At 34.3% G+C, this 21,013-nt stretch overlaps 1 protein-coding gene across 12 annotated transcripts; it reads left to right on the top strand.

Annotated features, from left to right (window-relative positions):
* Positions 1-10,129: 10,129 nt before the first annotated feature.
* On the top strand, positions 10,130-19,628 carry LOC113690967 (putative disease resistance protein RGA3). Of its 12 annotated transcripts, XM_072078654.1 has the most exons (11): positions 10,131-13,750; positions 14,102-14,132; positions 14,459-14,534; positions 14,622-14,866; positions 14,988-15,134; positions 15,683-15,813; positions 16,624-16,691; positions 17,607-17,672; positions 17,796-18,004; positions 18,124-18,362; positions 19,058-19,628. In XM_072078654.1, the coding sequence occupies exon 1, from the start codon at positions 10,625-10,627 to the stop codon at positions 13,709-13,711; it is 3,087 nt and encodes a 1,028-aa protein (XP_071934755.1). In that variant the 5' UTR covers positions 10,131-10,624; the 3' UTR covers positions 13,712-13,750; positions 14,102-14,132; positions 14,459-14,534; positions 14,622-14,866; positions 14,988-15,134; positions 15,683-15,813; positions 16,624-16,691; positions 17,607-17,672; positions 17,796-18,004; positions 18,124-18,362; positions 19,058-19,628. The 12 variants fall into 12 exon arrangements, with proteins under 12 accessions (XP_071934615.1, XP_071934755.1, XP_071934703.1 ...); XM_072078602.1 differs by lacking the exons at positions 14,459-14,534; positions 19,058-19,628 and having other exon boundaries at positions 18,124-18,581; XM_072078568.1 differs by lacking the exons at positions 14,459-14,534; positions 19,058-19,628 and having other exon boundaries at positions 15,559-15,813; positions 18,124-18,581.
* Positions 19,629-21,013: the final 1,385 nt, after the last annotated feature.

Raw genomic sequence — 21,013 nt, 5'->3', positions numbered from 1 at the left:
TCCTCCCAGCGAAAGCACGCAAGCCCCACGTGATGGACGACGACCCTCCAGCCAATAAAATCCAGCCACATCAGCACAACTACCACCATCCTTAACAAATCCATTCGCGCTTTTACTATATAGGTTGATTAGAAACGGCATTCAAATTTAGAGTAACAGTATGGTTTTGTTACGAGTTGTTAAATTCCTTTAAGTTTGATGTGCTTGGAAACTTCCAAATATAATAAATGTTCTCATTTCAGTTCTCAAGAACTAGAAAATGGGCTGAACAATGTAGCCAAAGTAGATTGTCATTTTCCTTTTATTTTTTATTATTATTATTTTGGGAACATTTTTATCCTTAAGGACAACAGTTTCTTGTGCCTCTTGGGTCAGATCACTATTCCAACAACCCTCTGAGAGTTTTTCCACAACTGAAGGCCCAACTAGAGGTGGCAAATCAATCCATTTAATTAGATTTACCCATACCCGTCCATGAATAGATGGGTATGGGTATCTTAAATTTTTGTATATGGGTATAAATGGGTTACCCAATAATACCCATTTATTAAATGGGTATTATTGGGTAACCCATCAAACCCAATTAACCCATTTAAAATTCTCTTCCCCCAAGTCTTTTCTTTTCCCCTACCTTTTTTTTTTCAAATTTTTCATTTTGTCATGATGTTAACATTATTATTATTATTATTTGTTGGTTTATCTTATTATTTTATTTTTTCTTAGTTTGTTAACTTGCTCATTTTTTAGCATTACCAATTTATGATAAATTTTAGCCTATTTTCTTATCTTTATAAAATGAAATTTTAAATTTATATATGAAAAAAATGTTAGGGGTTCAAAATTTTTGGATTAAGTTTTTATATTAATTTTTATAGTACTTAATTCAAATTTTTATATTCGTATTATTCAATTATTAAATAATAAGTAATTTTGTGACATAGAGTAAAAATGAAAAAAATTGGTAATTAAGTTTATTGAATATTATAAGTAAATTTTTAAAACTAATGATGGGTACAAAGAGTGGTATAAATTGATAACTTAGTTTGCAAAAATGAATTTAAATGAGTTTGCAAAAAATTAAAATAAATGAGTTATAAATGGGTAATTGGGTTACCCAATTCATTTTTTGACTTACCCATTTATACCCATCTAATTAAATAGGTATAAATGAGTTGACTCACTTATACCCATTACCCATTTTACCCAACCCAAACCCGCCCAAGTCACCCATTTTGACACCTCTAGCCCCAACAATCTGCAAAACATTGAATTAAGAAAGGTCCCAAGTCAAAATCCCAAGCAACTTCCATTCCACGGCAATTAATTGAAAAGCATCCAAGTTTCATGGCAACTTTCATGCCCACCGGCGGGTCCATGAAAATAAATGAAATGTGCAAGACTGAACAAGACTCAAGCTGATGCCACTAGGATGGTGGTCGCCGCACAAGACCTTAGTGTTGGTGGTGTAAAAGGTCAAGTTCAATACTTGTCTTTCACCAATTTGTTATTATATGTGACGGTCTTAATTGATCATTTTCGATGGAGTGTTTACTTACGTCGAATCCCCCTTCTTCTTCCCTAAATTAAAATAAAATAAATTATATAAATTTTATCATTGCGATAAAAAAGATCGTCAGACAAATATTTTCATGCAAAGATCTCCACTAAAATAATTGGGTATTCATATCTTCAAAAAATTTTCTTGTGTCTGTTAAAATTCTTTTAGAACGTATCTTCTTAAATAGTCTGTGTAGTCACTCCACTACCCGAAAAAGAAGAAAAAAAAAAAAGTCTGTCCAATCTAGTAGCTAGCTCACGTTGTACCGTCCTGTCATTTCCCTCCCTTCTTCCGACGGCCCACGACCCTACTGCTGAGCCAATACTTTCTAATTATTTCTCTGCTTCACCAAACCCTCCTCACAATTTTCCAATAGTTCATGAAATAAAGAAAATTTAATGCAAAATTTATAAAGAAAAAAGAAAAAATTATATCCCTTTTCGTTTCTTATGCCTTTGTGTCTGCTCAATGCTACTGGAGTAGTCAACGTCTTCATTTTCTCTTGCCTCATACGGCACCTCGCCTTCTGTTTATTATTTCTTCAACAATTCAATAGATGCATGTGTTCTTGCTTTTCTTTGTTTATTGGTGCTGGTGAGGATGATGCTGTCCTTACATAAACTGGATAAACCTTTTATCGAAAATCACCTAAAATACGTTGGCTGAGAATTCTGGTTAAGGGCAAAAAAAAAAAAAAAAAAAGAAATTTAGCCTTATTTGGATTGCCATTTTTTTAAAAAATTTTTTACATTTTTTATGAACACATTTTTTAAATCACCTTTTTACTTCACGTATATTAAATTACTATATCATATTTTTCTATAAAAATTCTAGAAAATAGCAATTCAAAGGGGCTTGAAATGCACCAAATTCTAAGATAACCACCATATTGTAACCGAATAAATAAGGCCTTTCATGCACGGTTCGGTGAGAGTTTTCGATACCCATACCGTCTAGTGGGGCTGGCATATCTTGATTTTTCATCAAAGCTGCGAAATGTCTAACACCTCAAGCTCTATCTTCTCACTAAATTAAGTGTGTCATGCGGAATTCACAGATTAGGGGTATGACAAACGTTATAAATGGTGTAACATTTTTTGAACGGAATATAACTCCATGTGAATCATTTGTAAAATTTCACGGCAGTGACGTAATTATTATACATGGTATCTCACACAATGACGGAGCCAGGATTTTTTTTCTAGAGGGGTTAAAATTTTCTTAATATGCTATGTTCAAAATAATTTCCATACAATTACATATGTGACATCTAAAAAAATCAAACATTAACTTTAATTATAAATATATATATATATATATATAAACTCTCATAATAAAAACTAAAATTGTAACAAATTAGGAGGGGCCAACTTTGTTTTATATAAATATTTACACACTATAAATTAAAATTTTCAAAACTTAAGGGGGCCAAGGCCCCCATCTGCCCTTTTTAGCTCCATCATTGATCTCACATGAATATTAACATAACATCACGCATCTATTATAAAGATGTATAAATAGTTCACCTAGAGTTACAAAATATTCAAAAAATATTACACGGAAAGGTTCATCAATACCCCGCGCCCATGGAATTCAGGCTCCTATAAATGAAATGTACGGACTTGATGGACCACAAAGTTTTCACCGAAAACGTGTGAACTTGCAAGGACTTCCTCTCTGATTTCGATATTGCAGTGAATTTGTTTGGATAGGAGTTTATTTGGATGATTTATTTGAGATAATTATTGTAGCACTTTTTGTGATTTGATGTATGTGAGATAAAAAGGTGATTGAAATTTGTGAAGTAAATTATTTTATCTCAAATCATCTCTTCTGACATCTGCAAATTATGGAGTAAGTTCTCATAATACTGTTAAAAAACTAAAAAAAAAATCATCAAAATGAGAAAAAGGTGGTTCTTTTCTTTATTTAAGGATGTCGATTTTGGCACAATTGGCACCATGCATACATGTGCATCCAAACCCTTTTTTGGTAATTTTAAATTTGTTTTGGAAATGTTAATTTTTTTTTTAAATTGAAAACTAAATGCAGCTCTCTATTTTGCAAAAGAGCGCCTCTGTGACGCACCAAAAAAAGACAAAAAAAAAAAAGAGCCCCTCTGCTGTTTTGCAAAATATGGGGTTTGCATTTGCCCGTAACGTAATACATGAGGCTGATTTATTGAAAAAGGAATTTTAAAAATGGGGACACATGCGATCCTTTGTCTGTGAAAAAATTTAACACGTCGCACCTCCTCGTGAACTCTACTCCATGAGGTCTCTTTTCTTTCTTCTAGTAACACACCCATTCTTCATATGGAGCTAGGGATGTAATCGAGCCAAGTCGAGGTTGAGTACTGCTATACTCGAGCTCGAACTCGGCTTGAATTTGATCGAGTCGGAAAATCTCAATTCGAGCTTGATTCAAGAAGATCCTTAAAAGCTCGAGACTCGACTTGATAAGACTCGACAATTGAGTCAAAGCTTATCGAGTCGAGTAATCGAATTTTTTGACTCGGCACCCTGCTTGTAAATTCAGTATAAATTATATCCATAACGGTCATTTTATAATTATAACACATATATATTATTTAAATTATATATATTATTTAACTTATACGACTCGACTCGTATATTATTTAACTTATACGACTCAATGAGTAGCTCGTCAAGCCACGAGCTGCAAAATCTTGACTCGAACTCAATTTGAATGTATATTCGAGTAACTCGAGACTCGACTCGAACTCTGTTTGATCGAATTCAAGTCAAGTCATTGTAGCTCGCGAGCAGGTCGGTTCGCGTACATCCCTACTTAGAGTATTGCACCCAATGATTGGAACAAATAATTGCAATACGGCAGTTTTTAACCAAAAAAAAAAAAAACAGCCAATTATATTTGGCGGGTAGGGTTATATACCCATTTTATTAATAAAATCATCGAAAAAGTTACAAAGAAAGAAAGGGGATATTAGACCTTACCTCCAAATAGAAAATTGAAAAGTACAAATATTTTGCCTATCTAATGGTAATAAGGCAGTAGTAATATGGCATTATTTATTTGTAATCAATCGCTCCACTTTCTTGATCAATTTGGTTGCCTTCCTCTCTTTGTTGTGATTACTAGGAGTGCCCGAGCATCACGCTGATGTTTGGTGCTTGTGATTAAAGAGAATTTTTTATTGGATAAATAATTGTATATTTTGAAAAGAAATAGTCATCAAATATGACAAAACTAATAATAGTACATTCTAATTGCAGCACACACTTATACATTTTACTTTATCAATACTTTTACAATTTTATTATTTTTAAAAGGCCCCTACAGATGTTAGTTGAAAATCGCTCACGAGCAGATATAAATTGTTTCAAACAAAAAAATATCATCTAACGGCTAGTTATAGCAACATGTTAATTGCACAATGTGCTAATATATCTTTGTGTTAATTATACAACAAAAACCATACTTTAATTAAATATGTCAATAATACCATTTATATAAGTTGTACTCGATGCAAAAATATTTACAAAATAATTTCATATTCCAGAAATACATAAATGTCTCCATAAATCAAAGTTTTAAATATACCAAAATGACTGTATTTCGGTAAATATATATAAACACATGCTGCCCTCAATTGTATCAAAAGATTTTAAAAAACTACACAATATTTCATATTTTCAAAACGTCCCTATCCATGCGGCTGAAATTCAAACCCCTTTTGACCACAACATATTCTTATACAGTAGTATAAGGATTTGTTCCCTTGTTTCTTGAATGACGGGATCAATAGAACAAATATAGGGAAGCGTTGAATAGTGACCAAGCAAAGCTACCAAATGGCATTGGGATATGATTGGCATATATATATATATAGTGACGGAGCCAAGATTTTTTTCTGGGGGGTCAAAATTTTTTCGAACAAAATTACCTTAATATGTTATGTTAAAAAATAATTTTCATTTATTTATGATGTTTCCTCCTCTTTTTTGTCTTTCATTGCTCTTAGGACTCTTAAGTACTCAAGCCACTCCCAATTAGCAAAAGAAATGCAGTCCGCGTATATCACCATGTGGGCCAAGTCTGTGGCTTATTTGAAGTCTCAATTATCTCCAAAAAGTCCCTCCTTTTTTGTAGTTTTTTGCTTCACTCCCTGAAATTGGGTCCAATACCAAATATAAGTAAATATTAATAATTAAAACAATATTTGGCAAGGTTAAAAGGGGAAATTAACAATAAAATTGCTAACAATTAACACCCTATCAATTTAAATATATGACATTTTAAAATATCAAATATTAACTTTAATTATAAAAGTATGTCTATTTCATAAATATATAACATAGTTATAACTAAAAGATAAGAAATAACCTTTGATTAAATATCTTATAATATCAGAAACCAACTAAGTTGCACATCATGAGAAGATGCTCCAATTTGCCGCTTGTGCAAAAACAAATATATAACTATGCAATATAAATATAACTATTTTCAATAAAAAAAGATAAAAGTTATGTTAGCATAGCTTGAAATTTCATCATCTTTTATTAAAAATAAATTGAGATTTACGTTCTTTTATAGAGCTAAATTCATGTATAATTGAATCAATGCTAAATTTTCGAACAACTTTCTTTTTTTATGTACATTGTTAGGCAATCATTCAAGAAATTATCTTCTATCTTGTTTTAGAGCTTTGTTTTGATTATCTTCATAATTGAAAATGTCCATTATATAGACTATAGAACGGAGCCAGAATTTTTCCCTTGAGAGGGGGGCCAAATTTTTTTGAACAAAATTATCTTAATATGTTTTATGCAAAATAATTTTCATCTTTTTAAATATATGACATCTTAAAATATCAAATATTAATTTTAATTATAAAAGTATATCCATTTCATAAGTATGCAGCATAGTCATAACAAAAATTAGGATAAAAAATAACCTTTGATTAAATTTCTTATAACATCACAAACTACCAAAATTGTACATTATGAAAAAATGCTCCAATATGTCACTTGTGCAAAAACAAAATAACTATGCAATATAAATATAACTATTTTTAATTAATAAAAGATAAAAGTTATGTTAGCATACCTTGAATTTCAACCTCTTTTTTTAAAATTAAACTGAGCTTTACGTTTTTTCATAAAACTAAATTCATCTATAATTGAATCAGTACTAAATTTTTGAACAATTTTCTTTTTTTTTAATGTACATTGTTAGATAATAATTCAAGAAATTATCTTTTATCTTGTTTTGGATCTTTATTTTGATTATATTCATTATTGAAAATATCCGTTCTATAGTTGCAGTTGACATAGGAAGAGTGAGAGCAAATATAATCAATCTGTCAACAATAGGTTAGATCATTTAATTTCTCGTCTTTACCAAGCCTCAAGTAATTATTTGTACATTTGTATATGGGTCAAAAAGAGTATAGATCACTAATTTTAAATTTTTTTATCAATTAGGCTAAGTTGTATATTTGTATATGGACCAATAAAGTAATTATTTTTGTTTTAGCCCGTAGATAATTATGAGTTGAGTCTTTTATTATAGTATACCAAATTGGGTTGATTTACTATGAATTATCAAATTATATGTTTAATTTTTTGAATGTTAAATAATTAGCACAAAAAAAAATAACTTTTTTTTAAGAAAAAAATTAAATCACAGTTGGCTAATTTATACACACACACACACATATATATATATATATAGATATAAACTCTCATAATATAAATTAAAATTATAAAAAATTAGGGGGGCCAATTTTGTCTTATACATATATTTACATATTATGAATTAAAATTTTCAAAACTTTTTTTACACACCTCAAAGTATAGAAAATTAAAAAAAGGGGTCACAGAACTGAATCGAATTAGAAAATGGGCGTTGAACGTCTATTTTATTTCTCAAGAACTAGAAATAGGCTGAACAATGTAGCCAATGTAGATTGTCATTTGTTTTTATTTATTATTATTTTTTGGTACATTTTTATCCTTAAAGACAACAGTTTCTTGTGCGTCTTGGGTCAGATCACTATTCCAATAACCTTCTGAGTTTTTTTCCACAACTGAAGGCCCCAGCATTTAAGATCTGTCAATCAGAAACAGCTGTAGGCCTCAGCAGAGCATACTTGTTTGGATTGTAGTTTTCTAAGGAAAAATTTTTATATTTTTTTATAAATATATTTTTTAATTATTTTTTTATTTCATATTGATCAAATCGCAAGCAATGCTAGGATTGCAGTTTATTATAGAAAATTTTTAATATTTTTTATAAATATATTTTTAATTATTTTTTATCTTATATATATTAAATTCCTACAAACATATCTTTATATAAAAACTTCAAAAAATAGCAATTCAAACGAAAAAGTCTCTATAAAAAACTTTAAAAAATAGCAAAATGGGACCTAAGAGCAATTTGTTTCGGTCCCGTAGAAGTGCACCTTTCTTCATCAATTTTGTATATTTATTTGTTTTTCTGTTTATTTGCCTGCAAAAACACCACATAGTCATCACTAAACTATAACACAATTCTAAAAGTTGGATTTCGTGCATTATGTTTTCCTCTCTCTTATTGACTGAATTATTTGCAATAATGGTGTGCAAATTTATCTAATCTAAAACACTAATTGCATGGTGTGCAACCTGCAATTGCTATCCATCTCACCATAGTTATCATTATTATTATCAACCATCGTCTTTGCATGCATTGTTCTCACTCTGTCATTATCATCATTACGCAAATATATGAAAAAAATTATTTATATTTACCTGAATCATTTTTTTATTTTACTAGCCATCATTCTATCTCATATAAAGTTTTCCTCAACCTCATTTGTTTTCGCTCAATTGCTTTGCAAATCTCTCACTTTAATGTAAAACTTGTCCTAATACTCTAGATGTCCCCTTTCGTCTGCTAGTGCACCAAACCGTTTTGTGACTCCTATACGCGTACAACATTAATTTGAACTAGCATCTTGCATATGCGTTGGCATGGTTTATTTTTTTATTTTCTTATAATGAATTCGTGCAGGCATGACTAATTTAAATAAAAAATTAATGATGATCTTACAAGTTCATTCATATTAATTTTAGAAAATTAATGGAATAATTATACTTAACTATCATACTAATTTTTAAAAACTTCTTTACATAGTTTTACTATAATATAATAATATTCATCAAATATTATAACACATATAAAAAAATCAATAGATATTCTACCTTTTTGTGTACGGATATTTTTTAGATAATTACAATTTTTATAATAGCCATAAACCTAGTTACATTTTCCTACTTAACTAAGTACAAAAGATTTTGCGATTTGTTTCTACATCAACAAATATTTAATTTCCAGCAATATTGATAAATCTATCAGCTAACAGTTAAATTTTTTTTAACACTAAGTTAATCCATATGGATAAAAAAAATTTATACAAATTAATCATATTGTTAGAAGAGAAAGGAACCATAAGAACAAATAATTCAAATTTATCTTTTTAGATAAATTTGTTAGGAGCGAGAAAAACTACAAGAAAAACTAATTATCAAAGAGTCGGATACAAAAATAGGTATCCAAATAACTGGTTAATTCCCCATTAATTTCCACTCATTTTCAATTTCCACCTTTCGAAGTCTTCTTTCAAGAATATTCTGTTATCGTAACTCCATTTAAGTTAAACTTGTGATCATATCATAGGCAAATAATTCAATTGTAAAAATTGAAATCCGCAAGAACACGCTCATTTCCCCCTTCCCAAAACATCCAATTCAGTCAAAGTTTATAATCATAGTGTGAGCTAAAGGTCTATTTCACTTCTAACTCCAGTTGATTGTATATTTTACTTCAAAAAAAAAATAGTAATAAAGAAATTCCTTAAACTTTCACCACTTAAATTTTGTATGCTGTACATAAACAAGACATTTTGAAACAAAATGTTTGAATTTTTAAAGTGGTAGAAAACGTGTGGAATTACGAGTGACTATTTTGGCAATTTCACAAGTGTAAAAGCTAAGAAAGCACCCAACCATTGGCCAATTATGTCGCTACATGCCAAACCTGATTGCTAACTCCACTCCATGTTTTTGATAAGTGAACCACGGATTATTTTTTAAGTTCCCCCCCCCCCCCCCCCTCCCACAAAATTTTTAGTCTATTTCCCAAGGGTTAATGACTGAAGCAATTAATGTTGCAAAGTCACCGGCTATGGCTGTCATTTCTTCTTTCTCCTTTACATTTTTATCGTTGAACATAGTTTTTTTTCTTCTTTTTTTTTTTTTTTGTTTTTGTGGGGTCAGTCTTGGGTCAAACCACAAGTCCGACAAACTATTGAGATATTTTCCGCAGCCAAAGGCCCCAGCCAGCTTTCAATCAGAAAAGGATGACATTCCTCGCCAAGCATTGATCAATAAAGGCCAAGTCAATAATGGCATGCAAACTTCTCCATGGCAAAAGCATCCACTGTAAATTTCTAGCTATTGCACATCCCTTGAAATCCCAGGGATTTCATACCGATCATGTTATATACTTGAAGCGCTAAAGTACAAAAGGTAATTTAAAATCCCAAGCCTGATTACTAAGCCAAGAAGCAAAATCTCAAACAGAGAACATTTGCTTCCCAGTGTGGTCGCTTCCCAAAATCGAACAAAATTCAGACCAAATTACTGTATGTCATAAATTCATTTTCCAAGGATTAACAATAATGACATGCATGTAACCAAAACAGAATCTCACTCTCCTTTTAACGATTTGATCGCAGACAAAAACAAATATGGTCCACAACCAAAAATTCTGAAGGCCCCAGCGCATTTACTCAGAAAACATGATGCCCCAACAACTACAATAATTGAGAAAGTTGCTCTGTAAGCATGCCAATGCAAAAGCTTACAAATTTGTCAGAGAAGAACTCCACGTCTGCGCGCAATAATTATTAATGCTCCTTTCTTCGTAACCAATTGTACTAAGCCTAGATAAGATTACCTGTTCCTCGCTGCAAAAAAACCTCCCATAAAAAAAAAAAACCATCTTGTTCTCAACACTGAATCCAAGGCAGCAAAAATGGCTGACCCTGTTATCGGTGCCGCAAGTCAGGTCACCTTGGAAAGGGCACTGTCTCTTGCCTCTGATAGGATTGGTTTGCTAGTTGGGTTCAAGAAGGATGTGGCCAGCATGACACGTTCTCTCCGCCTGATCAAGGGTGTCTTGGCCGATGCTGAAGCAAAGCAAAACCAGGATGGAGCAGTGCAAGAATGGTTGAAGAGTCTCGAGGAGGTTGCTTATGATGCTGACAATGTGTTGGATGAGCTCCACTATGAATCTCTTCGTCACCAGGTGGAGTCCCGAAACCGACACAAGCTCAAGGTATGCTGCTTCTTCTCCTTCTCTAACATTAATCTTGCTTTACGTTGGAGAATGGCTTCTAAGGTCAGGGACATCAAACTTAAGTTGAATGGCATCTATCAAGATGCCCAAGGATTGGGACTGGTCAGTAGGGCTGCTCCTGCTGTTGGAGACACGAGAGGTCGGCAGACCGACTCTGTTGTTGCTCCAATGGTTGGAAGAGCCGATGATGAATCAGAGATAGTGAAGATTTTGTTGAGCCTGTCTGAGAAGGTTGTTTCTGCTCTTCCCATAGTTGGTATGGGAGGTTTAGGCAAAACAACTTTGGCTAAATCGATATACAACAATCACCAAATTGATGGGCACTTTGACAAAAAGTTGTGGGTTTGTGTATCGAAAAAAGTTCCAATAGAGGAGCTTTTCAAACTCATATTAGTGCAATTGACAGAAGAAAAGGATGAAGTGGAAGACAGGAATGTCATCGTTGGAAAAATTCGGAATCACCTAGGGGGGGAAAGATACTTCCTGGTTCTTGATGACGTGTGGGATGATGATCAGGCATTGTGGGATGACTTTTTCACCACCTTGAAGGGGCTCAATCCAACTAATGGAAGCTGGTGTTTGGTCACTACTCGTCTAGGTCCAGTGGCACATAGTGTGTCTAGAGTTTTGATGATGGAAAATGAATTAGTCTATGCCTTAGGAAGGCTACCTGATGATCTTTGCTGGTCTATCCTAAAAGAAAAAGTAGTTGGGGGGGGAGAAGTACCGTATGAACTAGAGGCAATTAAAGAGAGAGTAATCAAAAGATGTGATGGTCTACCATTGGCTGCAAGTGTAATCGGAGGTCTGCTACGTTTAAAGAGAAAAGAGGAGTGGGCCGAGTGGCAATCAATTTTGGAGAATAGGCTTTTGAGTTTGAGTGCAGGTGGAGACCATATGGTGCAAATACTTAAGTTGAGTTTTGATAATTTGCCATCACCAGCCGTCAAGAAATGTTTTGCATATTGTTCTATTTTTCCCGAGGATGCTGAGATGGAAGGGGATGTGCTGATCGAACTTTGGATGGCAGAAGGTTTCCTCCATGCAGGTCTCGAGAACAAAACAATGGAGGAAATTGGAGAATATTACTTGGAAATTTTATTGCAGAGTTCGTTGTTTGAAGAAGCAAGAAAATATGGGAGAACAAGGTGGTATAAAATGCATGATATGGTGCACGAAGTCTCAAAATCAATAATGTCAAAGTCTACTAAATTCATTAATTCGGAGACTGGTTCAGGAGACAATAGTAATCAGGTTCGTTGTCTTGTAATAGACTCATTTGGAGAAGGCGCAAAAAATCTTTTTGACAGTCGATCAAATTTGCTTCATACATTGTTTCTAAGTCAGGGTAGCTTATCTGATGATATGCTAATGAAGTTGAAGAATTTGCACGTTCTGAAATTGTCTGGTGTACAAAATCAGAATCTGCCAATCTCAATTGGCAAACTGAGACACTTGAGGTACATAAACTTTGAGGATTCCACAAGTGAAACTTTGCCGATATCTGTTTGCAAACTTTATAATTTGCAGACGCTGAGGCTAGGGAGTTACTTTCTTAAGGTTCTTCCGAAGGGGATGTGCGATTTGATTAGCTTGAGACATCTCCACTATTACACCTCTGATGAAGAATTTCAAATGCCGCTGAATATGGGACGGTTGACTTGCCTTCAGACACTAGAGTTCTTTAATGTGGGTCAAGAGAAGGGTCGACAAATTGGAGAGCTTGGAAGCTTGAAGAACCTCAAAGGCCAATTGGAGATACGCAATCTGGAACTAGTAAATGATAAGGAAGGAGCTGAGGAAGCAAAACTATCTGAAAAAGCAAATCTATTTAGGCTGGAACTTATGTGGGCCGATGATCGAGAAGGCGGCGACTACAACGACGAAGATGTGTTAGATGGCCTTCGACCGCACCCAAATTTGGCGGAATTGGTAATTAAGAATTTTATGGGTGATCAATTTCCTCGATGGTTAATGGATTTGCCAACAACAACAACACTCTCCAAGTTAGCGAGTTTGGCATTTAGCCACTGCAACAGATGCAGAGAACTCCCTCCCCTGCAGAACTTTACATCTCTTAAAACGCTGGTGATTGATGAGTGCGATGGGTTGACGAATCTGCCCGGTGACATGCTACACTCTTGTACCTCTCTCCAGATGCTTTGGGTGACTTATTGCGACAATCTTATCTCCTTTCCGCTTGATTTGCAACAAATGCCTTCTCTCTTGAAGCTGGAATTATGGGGGTGTCCCAAACTGAAAACAAGCATGACGCCCAAAGGATTTGGTTTCCTAACCAGCTTAAGGAAGCTTGCAATTGGTCCCTTCTCAGATGACGGTGATGATCATGAAAATTCTTCAATTTACAATGAGTTTGATTGGTCTGGATTGATATCCTCCTCCTCCTCTTCGTCATCCGCACTCCGTGAATTAGACTTATATGGGTTGTCACACATGGAGTCCCTGCCACCTCAGATCCAATACTTGACCACTATGACGTCACTAACGCTATATCAATTTGGAGGTATAAAAGCTCTGCCAGATTGGTTCGGAAACTTCGCTGCTCTTGAAAAACTAGATTTATATGGTTGCGAAGAGCTTGGACGTCTACCCTCTGAGGATGCCATGAGAAGTCTCACCAAACTAAAACATCTGCGATTTTATCATTCTCCTCTGTTAAAAGAAAGATGCACTCCTGAGAGCAGCGGCCCCGACTCCCAGTGGTCCAAAGTTTCTCACATTCAAGACCTAGACATAAGTTGATTAATAACCAACTTTCATCTTTGGATCAAATTCAATCATGTAAGATTGCCTTCAATAACCTCTTTCTTAATTTGCTTTACAATCAATCTCCCCTTCTCTTCACCTCCCCCTCTGATTAACCTTCTCGTGAGAAAACCTAAAAAAGTCTCCCTTTCGTGGTTATTTTCACAATTTTCTCTTCTCCCTTTTTATCGTCCTATTTATTATCTTTCAAAGCTGCGGCATTAGCATTTGGTCCAAAATATTGGTGCTCTTCATTTACTCCTTACAACATAATAGTAATACTCTTGAAACTATCAATTAGAATGACCCCAAGCACCTGTTCTGTTTCGTGCTTTGATGTTTTACTGTATCTCTGTTCATATTCTGTTCTATGCTTTGTTTTTGTAGGATTGATAGAAGAATAGCTTCACGAACAGAGGTTAGAATTTTGAAGCTTCTTCAGCACCAACTATATGGCTAGACCTCAATAACTTTTGGCCTGCATTTCCTACAAATAGCCTATCAACGTTTCGAACAACTAGCAGTCTTGTTTTGTTTATTTTACGTGATCTGCCTCTGTGGATTTTAAGTTATTAATGCTAAAGTCATCTCACTCTATTTAAAATTGTGATTTTAAGGGGACTGAACTTTTACCTCTTGATAATGAACTTGCATACTTATCTGAACTATTTGACTAGTAATTGCTCCATCCGAGTCATATATGATGGTTTTCTGGCTCACTTCTCCTTGATTTTGGCTTTTTAGCCATGAAGACAATAGTCAATTGAGGAGTTTTCGCAGCTGTTGGTCATCACTTTCATGTTTTGGTTTAAAAATTCTGGTAATTTTAGATATGCTTCTCTTCTTTCACTGCTCAATTTTGACTTCTAACCACTTTAATATCTAATCTATTACGTATGAAACAAAGGAAATCTTGTCGTCATGAAGATATTTTTGAGGTAGCCAAGGAAGGTGTGTACTGTTTGAGCAATGAAGTTGCACAAAACTTGGTGGAGTATCTTCCAACATTCAACTCTAAGCGCAATGTTTTGAAGCATTCTGGTAGTTAGTCAAGTCTGCTTGTTGTGACTTGATGATCTTAATGAATCCACCTTGATAGAGGCTTTTAAGCTCTCTCTGCTTTTATGATTGTTGGTTGCTTCTTTTTTTATGGTAAGTTTCTCCTTTTGGGGCTTTAGTCACAATGACAGAAAACCTGTAATTATTTAAAAATTTCCATTAGCTTTATTCTATTTTGAACGCCATCTTGAGTTTGAGTTTTTGTGCTTTGCAGTGATTTTAGGGACAAAACTTAACTGGGAACCTCATCGATGGCTCTTATTTACTGTCTTTACTTCTGCAAAGTCCTACAATTCCTTTCCGGATGGCATTCTTTTTTTCTCTGTGCCTCAGATGGCCAAAGTCTGAGATATCCATTGGGGTATGGTTCTTTTAAACTGTCCAAAGGATCCAGTGATGTGTAGTCATGAGAATGAGGTGCTGATATACATGTTGTAGAACTCAATTTGCATCTCCGGCATACTGCTCATAGTTAGAAGTTAGAACTAAATGGTGTTTTGGTAGCAGTTAAACGTGGATCTCTGTTGTGCCTTAGTAGCCTACAGCTCTATTGTTCCTCAATGCCTCAATGTGAAATGCTTTGCATGCGCTACAAATTGCCCATTATTATTTTCAGTTTATGAGTTGTAATTACTTTGTGGTTGGAACCAAACTACTGTAATTATAAACACGACTCAGCCTCAAATGTCAACCAAAATCTTCAATTGCTCTTACTTACTCATTGAATTGCCCAGCTTGTAACTTTCGAAAACTTTGTTGAATCAAATCCAGTTTCAATTGGACAGATATGATTAGGATGGCACAGTACAGGCACACTTTTCTTTCTTCCTAGTGTCTAAAACCTGATAAAATGCTCTATCTTCGTCAACTGGCCTCTATAAACTGCTCACCAGAGTTTCTTTCCCCAAGTTATGTAATGTCTCTCAAGATCAAGAGTCATCATTACCGTGAATTTCTGCTGATGATCATGGGCGGTTTGGTTGGTGATAGAGATTGTTTTAGAGAAACCGACTGACAATGAGAAGCTTACAAATTTTCAAGTAAGTACAGTAAGGTTAGCGATTTTATTTCAAATGGATTAGTAGATGTACTTAGTATCAAGTCTTATTTCCTGCTCATTAGTTTTAGAACAAAGGCAACAAAAAGAAACCCTTTCTTTCTGTAAGATTCTCAGCTCGAAAATGACATGGAATTTGCTCTTCTATCTTTATTTTAAAGCAGGCAAACATGCCTTCTTGAGTTTTTCAATCTAAAACCTCCTCATCCAACTAAGTACTCTAAAAGTTCATTTGGTTATCAATTTGCTAGAAAAGAATGATAATGTGTTTACATTTATGAAATAGATTGTTAAATCAAAGTTTGACGGAACACAGAAAATTATAAGTAGGCAATGATGGACAAAGATTTTAAGGGTCAATTTCTAGTTTTTTTGTCTCTCCAGGACAACATACTCCCGTGAAACCACTACTAAATTTTTTAAAATCCATCCAATATTAGGCGATAAAAATTGTACGGCAAGATGATTTATTTGCAAAATATCTGAAGTTTTAAAACGTCTGCTTCCAAGATGTTGTCTAGTAATGTAGCAGTAAGGACTGAAGAATTATCATTTAGCAAGTTGATTGCAGGTTGCACTTAGAGATCTCAATTGTTAATTGTACTACCTTATAAGCTGTGATTATGGAAGTAAATTGGTAATTTTGGAACTTTAGTTTGTTGAAGGTTTTATTAGTCTGCTTTGTTGAGCTTCTCTTGGCTTTTTCAGTCTGATTCAGAAAAACTTTACAAGTGCTGTTTCAGGAAGAAAACAATATCGCTAACCATGTATTAAATTCAATTATTGAATACAGGTGTTCAAGAGCAGATTACTTGATGTGGACAGTTAAGCCATGTCAAAGCTGAAAACTTTACATCTACGGTACAAAATTTTGTGTTAAATAAGAACTAGCAATTTACTTTTGCTCAGCTCATATGTCTGCTACCTCCAGTTGTATATCATGATTCCTGAAAGGAGCTAATTCTCTTTAAACTTGAGATTCTACGAGGATTGAAATGCTTACTCTGAACTTCCACCTCTTGGGAATGTATTTATCATCTTTCTCCAAATTATCTGATTATTGGTATTCTTGTTATGTCTCTTAAATGATGGGATTCTACTTTCTTCAGCTGTGATCTCTTTACATAAATCCAATGGTCAATCGAGTTACCCTGACTGCCCTTGGTTGTGAGATTGGTAGTCTGATAATTTATAATACCAACCATCCTCTTCCACTACTTAATATTGGGTTTTAAGCAGTTTAATAACCAATGCATTAACTAAAACCTTAATATGGATTAAATGATTGCTCTCTCTGAAGTTTCACCCGTTGAAAATGCATTGGACATTTTAGATTTGATACCCCAAGCAGCAATTCTACAAACCTTTTCTATAAGACTTTAAACCCGCAATTCTCTACTGCACTCCTTCTGCCTGCACTTAACAAGCAGATTTTTATGGTCTCTCCCCTAGATGAACTTAGATTAGATTTTTATAGCTGGTATTAATTAATTTTTGTTTTGGATTTCCTACAAGTTACCCATCAATATGAAATAAGCACTAGGAGTTTCGTTTTGTTGATTTTATATATCTGCTTTTGTGGATGTAAGATGTGATTGCTAAAGTGATCAGCTCCCTAACTTATGATTCTAGTGGGAGTAAATAGTTGCTCCAAAGTTTAATCACCTCTTGAAGGCGCATTTATCAAGCTTCTTGAACCATTTGATTAGTGATTTGTTCGATAATCTCGTAGATGATGGGTTTCTGTCTCACTTTTCCTTGGTTATGATTTTCTAGTAGTAAAGATTTGAGGAGTTTTCAGAGCTGTTGGTCATCAAATTGGTGTCTGGTTCTAAGAGTCTGGTAAGTTCAGATATACTACTCTTCTTTTACTACTCAAATTTGACTTTTAACTACTTTTATTCTGAACATATTACAACCAAAACTTGAGAAATCTTCTCATAATGAAAATGTTTTTGGGAGCAGCCACGGAAGATGTACTGTTCATGCAGTAAAGCTGCACAGAATTGTTAAGAGTATCTTCTAACACAATCAAGTCTAAGCTGCAAGTTTTGAAGCATATCGCTGTGGTTAGTCGAGACTGTTGCTACTTGCTGCAATTATTTCATCCGCTGTGATGAAGGCTATTAAGCTCATTCTGCCACCTATACTTGTTGTTTGCTCCTCTCTTCATGGTAAGTTCTTATTTTAGTGTTTCAAATACAACAAAAAATGTCATGCAACTAAGTGCTGGCTTTATTCTTGACTACATGCTGTCTTGAGTTTCTTAAGTTTGAGTTTTTGTGTTTTGCAGTGATTTTGCACTCAAAGATCAACATTAACCCTGATAGCTCTTACTTACTATCCTTGGTACTTTTAATATGATCCCTTGCTGAACCAGATCCTGTTTCAGTCAAGATCAAATGAAAACATCCAGGATGGAAATCCCTTTTGCTCCCTGCCTCGGATGGCCAAAGCCTAAGATCTTCCTTGTCTGTCTGGTGTTGTTAAACTGTCCAACCGATTCAGCAATTTGTAGATATGTTAAATGAGGTGCTATTTTACTTCTTTTGGAACTCAATTTGCCATATCTTCCGTACTGCTTGTAGTTCAAAGTAGCTAGTATTTTGTAGCAGAAGGATGTGGATTAGCTGAACCCTGATAGGTGCTTGCATCCTTCTTGAAGTTGTATCTTAGCTCTGTAACAGGCAACATATTTTTTCTCAAGTGTTCTGCGGTTGTGCCAATGATACATTTCCATTGCTCGTTGTATCTGTAAAGCTCAAGACAGGACTCAGAGCACAAGAATCAGTGAGCATGAGCCCTTTTACTTTATGTTAATCAGAGAGCAATTTAGAAAACTGAATTGCTAAGGCACAATTTTGTATTCAAAAAAGGATCCCAGTTGGTGGATGGGAACGCTGTAAAGATAAAATTATGGAAATCAATTTTACGAGAATTAAATGGGGAAACATATAAGGTCAACCTAAGTTCATCAAACTGACATTTTACATGGTATTTTATTTGCAAAATTGCTTTCATGCGAACTAGTCCTTGTGCATCAATGTTGTTCCACGAAGCAGCAATGTGACATAGATCTTACACATCTTGGCTTCAAATCTTTTTCCTTGATAGCTGATAGGGTATAATTTGTTAGTAATTTTATTATTAATTTCCCCTTCTACCCTGACATTTATTGTGTTAATTGCTGATATTTACTTATATTTGGTATTTGGAATCAATTTCAGGAATGGAACAGAAAACTACCAAACATGAGGGTCTTTCTGGAGATAATTGAGACTTCAAGCAAGCCACAGTGCCGAAAAGAACTGGAGTCCCGTTCCTCTACTTTTGTTGACTAAGAAGACTACAATCAGGGACTGCGGCAGAGAGAACTTCAAGGCTTGGGCCTTTGACTTCAGCAGGGACCACGGAGGAAAGGACAAGGGCTTTAGTCATTTGGCTCTTAAGAGCAACGTAGAGAGCCAGAGAACTAAGAAGTAATTGGGAGGCTTGTGGCTAATTGGTGGGACCGCACAGGGGCTCAAAACAAGGAGATGAATTCGGCAGCTTGTGGCCAATTGGTGTAGACCACTGGATATCTTTCTTTTGGCTTTAAATAGGGAACAAGCGTACAGGAGACGGGGAGCTTTCGGTTTACCTTTTTAGTTTTAGCTTTTAGTTTAGCTTTAGTTTTTTCTTTTTTTTCCTGGGACTAGCCTCTGACGCACGTCAGGTGTTTGACAATATTTCTCAACGGGAAAAACATCCTTTATTCCTTACTTTCTAGTAAAAAGCAATGCCTTCGCAATTTATTAACTCGTGTGGTGATTTAATTATGCGGCGTGGCTAAGTCTTTCATCTAGTCAAGGGTCAACTCGACGGCGCAATCCCGAAAATCTGTGAGATCTAATTAGTTTTCACGCGTTCCTTAATTTATTAATATTTGCACGTTGCCTGCTCGTATTTTCATGGGATTATTTTATTACTTGGATCTCAAGGGCCCGATATTCAAGGTGATTTATTAATCTCGTGCCAATTTAGTCAATTAAATCCGTAATTGTTTGATTGATTAATATTAGTGGCAACTGGTGTGTTTACACATTAGGGGAACGTGCAATCTAATTTAAATAACCCTCGTAACGTGTTATTGATTAGGGCTAGGTTTTTCTGACTATTAATGCAATTGGAAAATTAATTCCTACGGTCGTACCTAGGAATACTTTTGTGGTTAGAGGTGATTAATGGTCGTACCTTGGTCATCTATAAATTAAGGAAAAATTGGTCATTAGAGCTCCTCGATGGCTATAACTAGTCTATTAATAAATTAAGTGAACCTCTCTTGCGTCAATGATCGGATAAATGGACTGTGCCTGAATAGTTGCATCCTTGGCTAGGATTTATTTATTCTTGATTTAATTCTTGCTATATTCGTGCTAGTTAATTATTTAGTTTTAGTTGAATTGTGTAATTGCTTTTAGCTTCATTCTGGTGAAATCCCCCCTTACCAATTGGAATTTAAAAGAGACAAATCTCCCCAGTCCCTGAGGAGACGACCCTACTTGCCACTGTCTACTATTTAGTAATTTTTGCCAACTAATTAATTCTGGTATATCGGATTAAACAAACTCTTCGGGAACAGGGTGAATCAAGTAACCCATTGCACACCTAGAGTCCCTGCTCCAGTACCTAGGATTAATTATTGACTACTTTTGGTGGTATTTAGGTTTTTATTATTATTATTGCACAGGTTCGGCACCTGTCAATAGCTCAGCGATATGTTACAAGAAAAGCATTTCTACATTTCCATGCCCTCTTATATCTATAACAGTATAAAAAGTAGTAATAGTAATCGCAATAACTAATTGGTGATTGTATAAATATTTATCTGGATTAAAGTTTTTACGTTTTCTATGATCATATTTTTCAAGCATACCTTTTTATCTCACTAATAATGGAGCACGTGCTTTGCATGTGAACCTGATACTTTTAGATATTTCTCCTTTAAAATTTTTAGAAAATCAATTATTTGGGATAATTTCAGAAACCTCTGTTGAGGTTTCTAACAATTTCTCTCAAATCCCCTCAAGTTTAAGAAATAATCTATTTTTCTGTCTCTTGTCTAATATTTTCGCTCCTTTCTTTTCTAGTTACTATAACCTATTTTTATTATCTTCAGTTTTGTTAATATTAGTAAATTAAAA

Source organism: Coffea arabica, chromosome 1c, assembly GCF_036785885.1.
Source record: "Coffea arabica cultivar ET-39 chromosome 1c, Coffea Arabica ET-39 HiFi, whole genome shotgun sequence".
Classification (NCBI taxonomy): Eukaryota; Viridiplantae; Streptophyta; class Magnoliopsida; order Gentianales; family Rubiaceae; genus Coffea; species Coffea arabica.
The sequence above is the reverse complement of the archived record's forward strand: the minus strand, read 5'-3'. Positions and strand labels throughout refer to the sequence as shown.

Coding starts and splice junctions, on each gene's coding strand:
- LOC113690967 (XM_072078654.1), top strand. CDS start 10,625: ATGGCTGACCCTGTTATCGGTGCCGCAAGTCAGGTCACCTTGGAAAGG.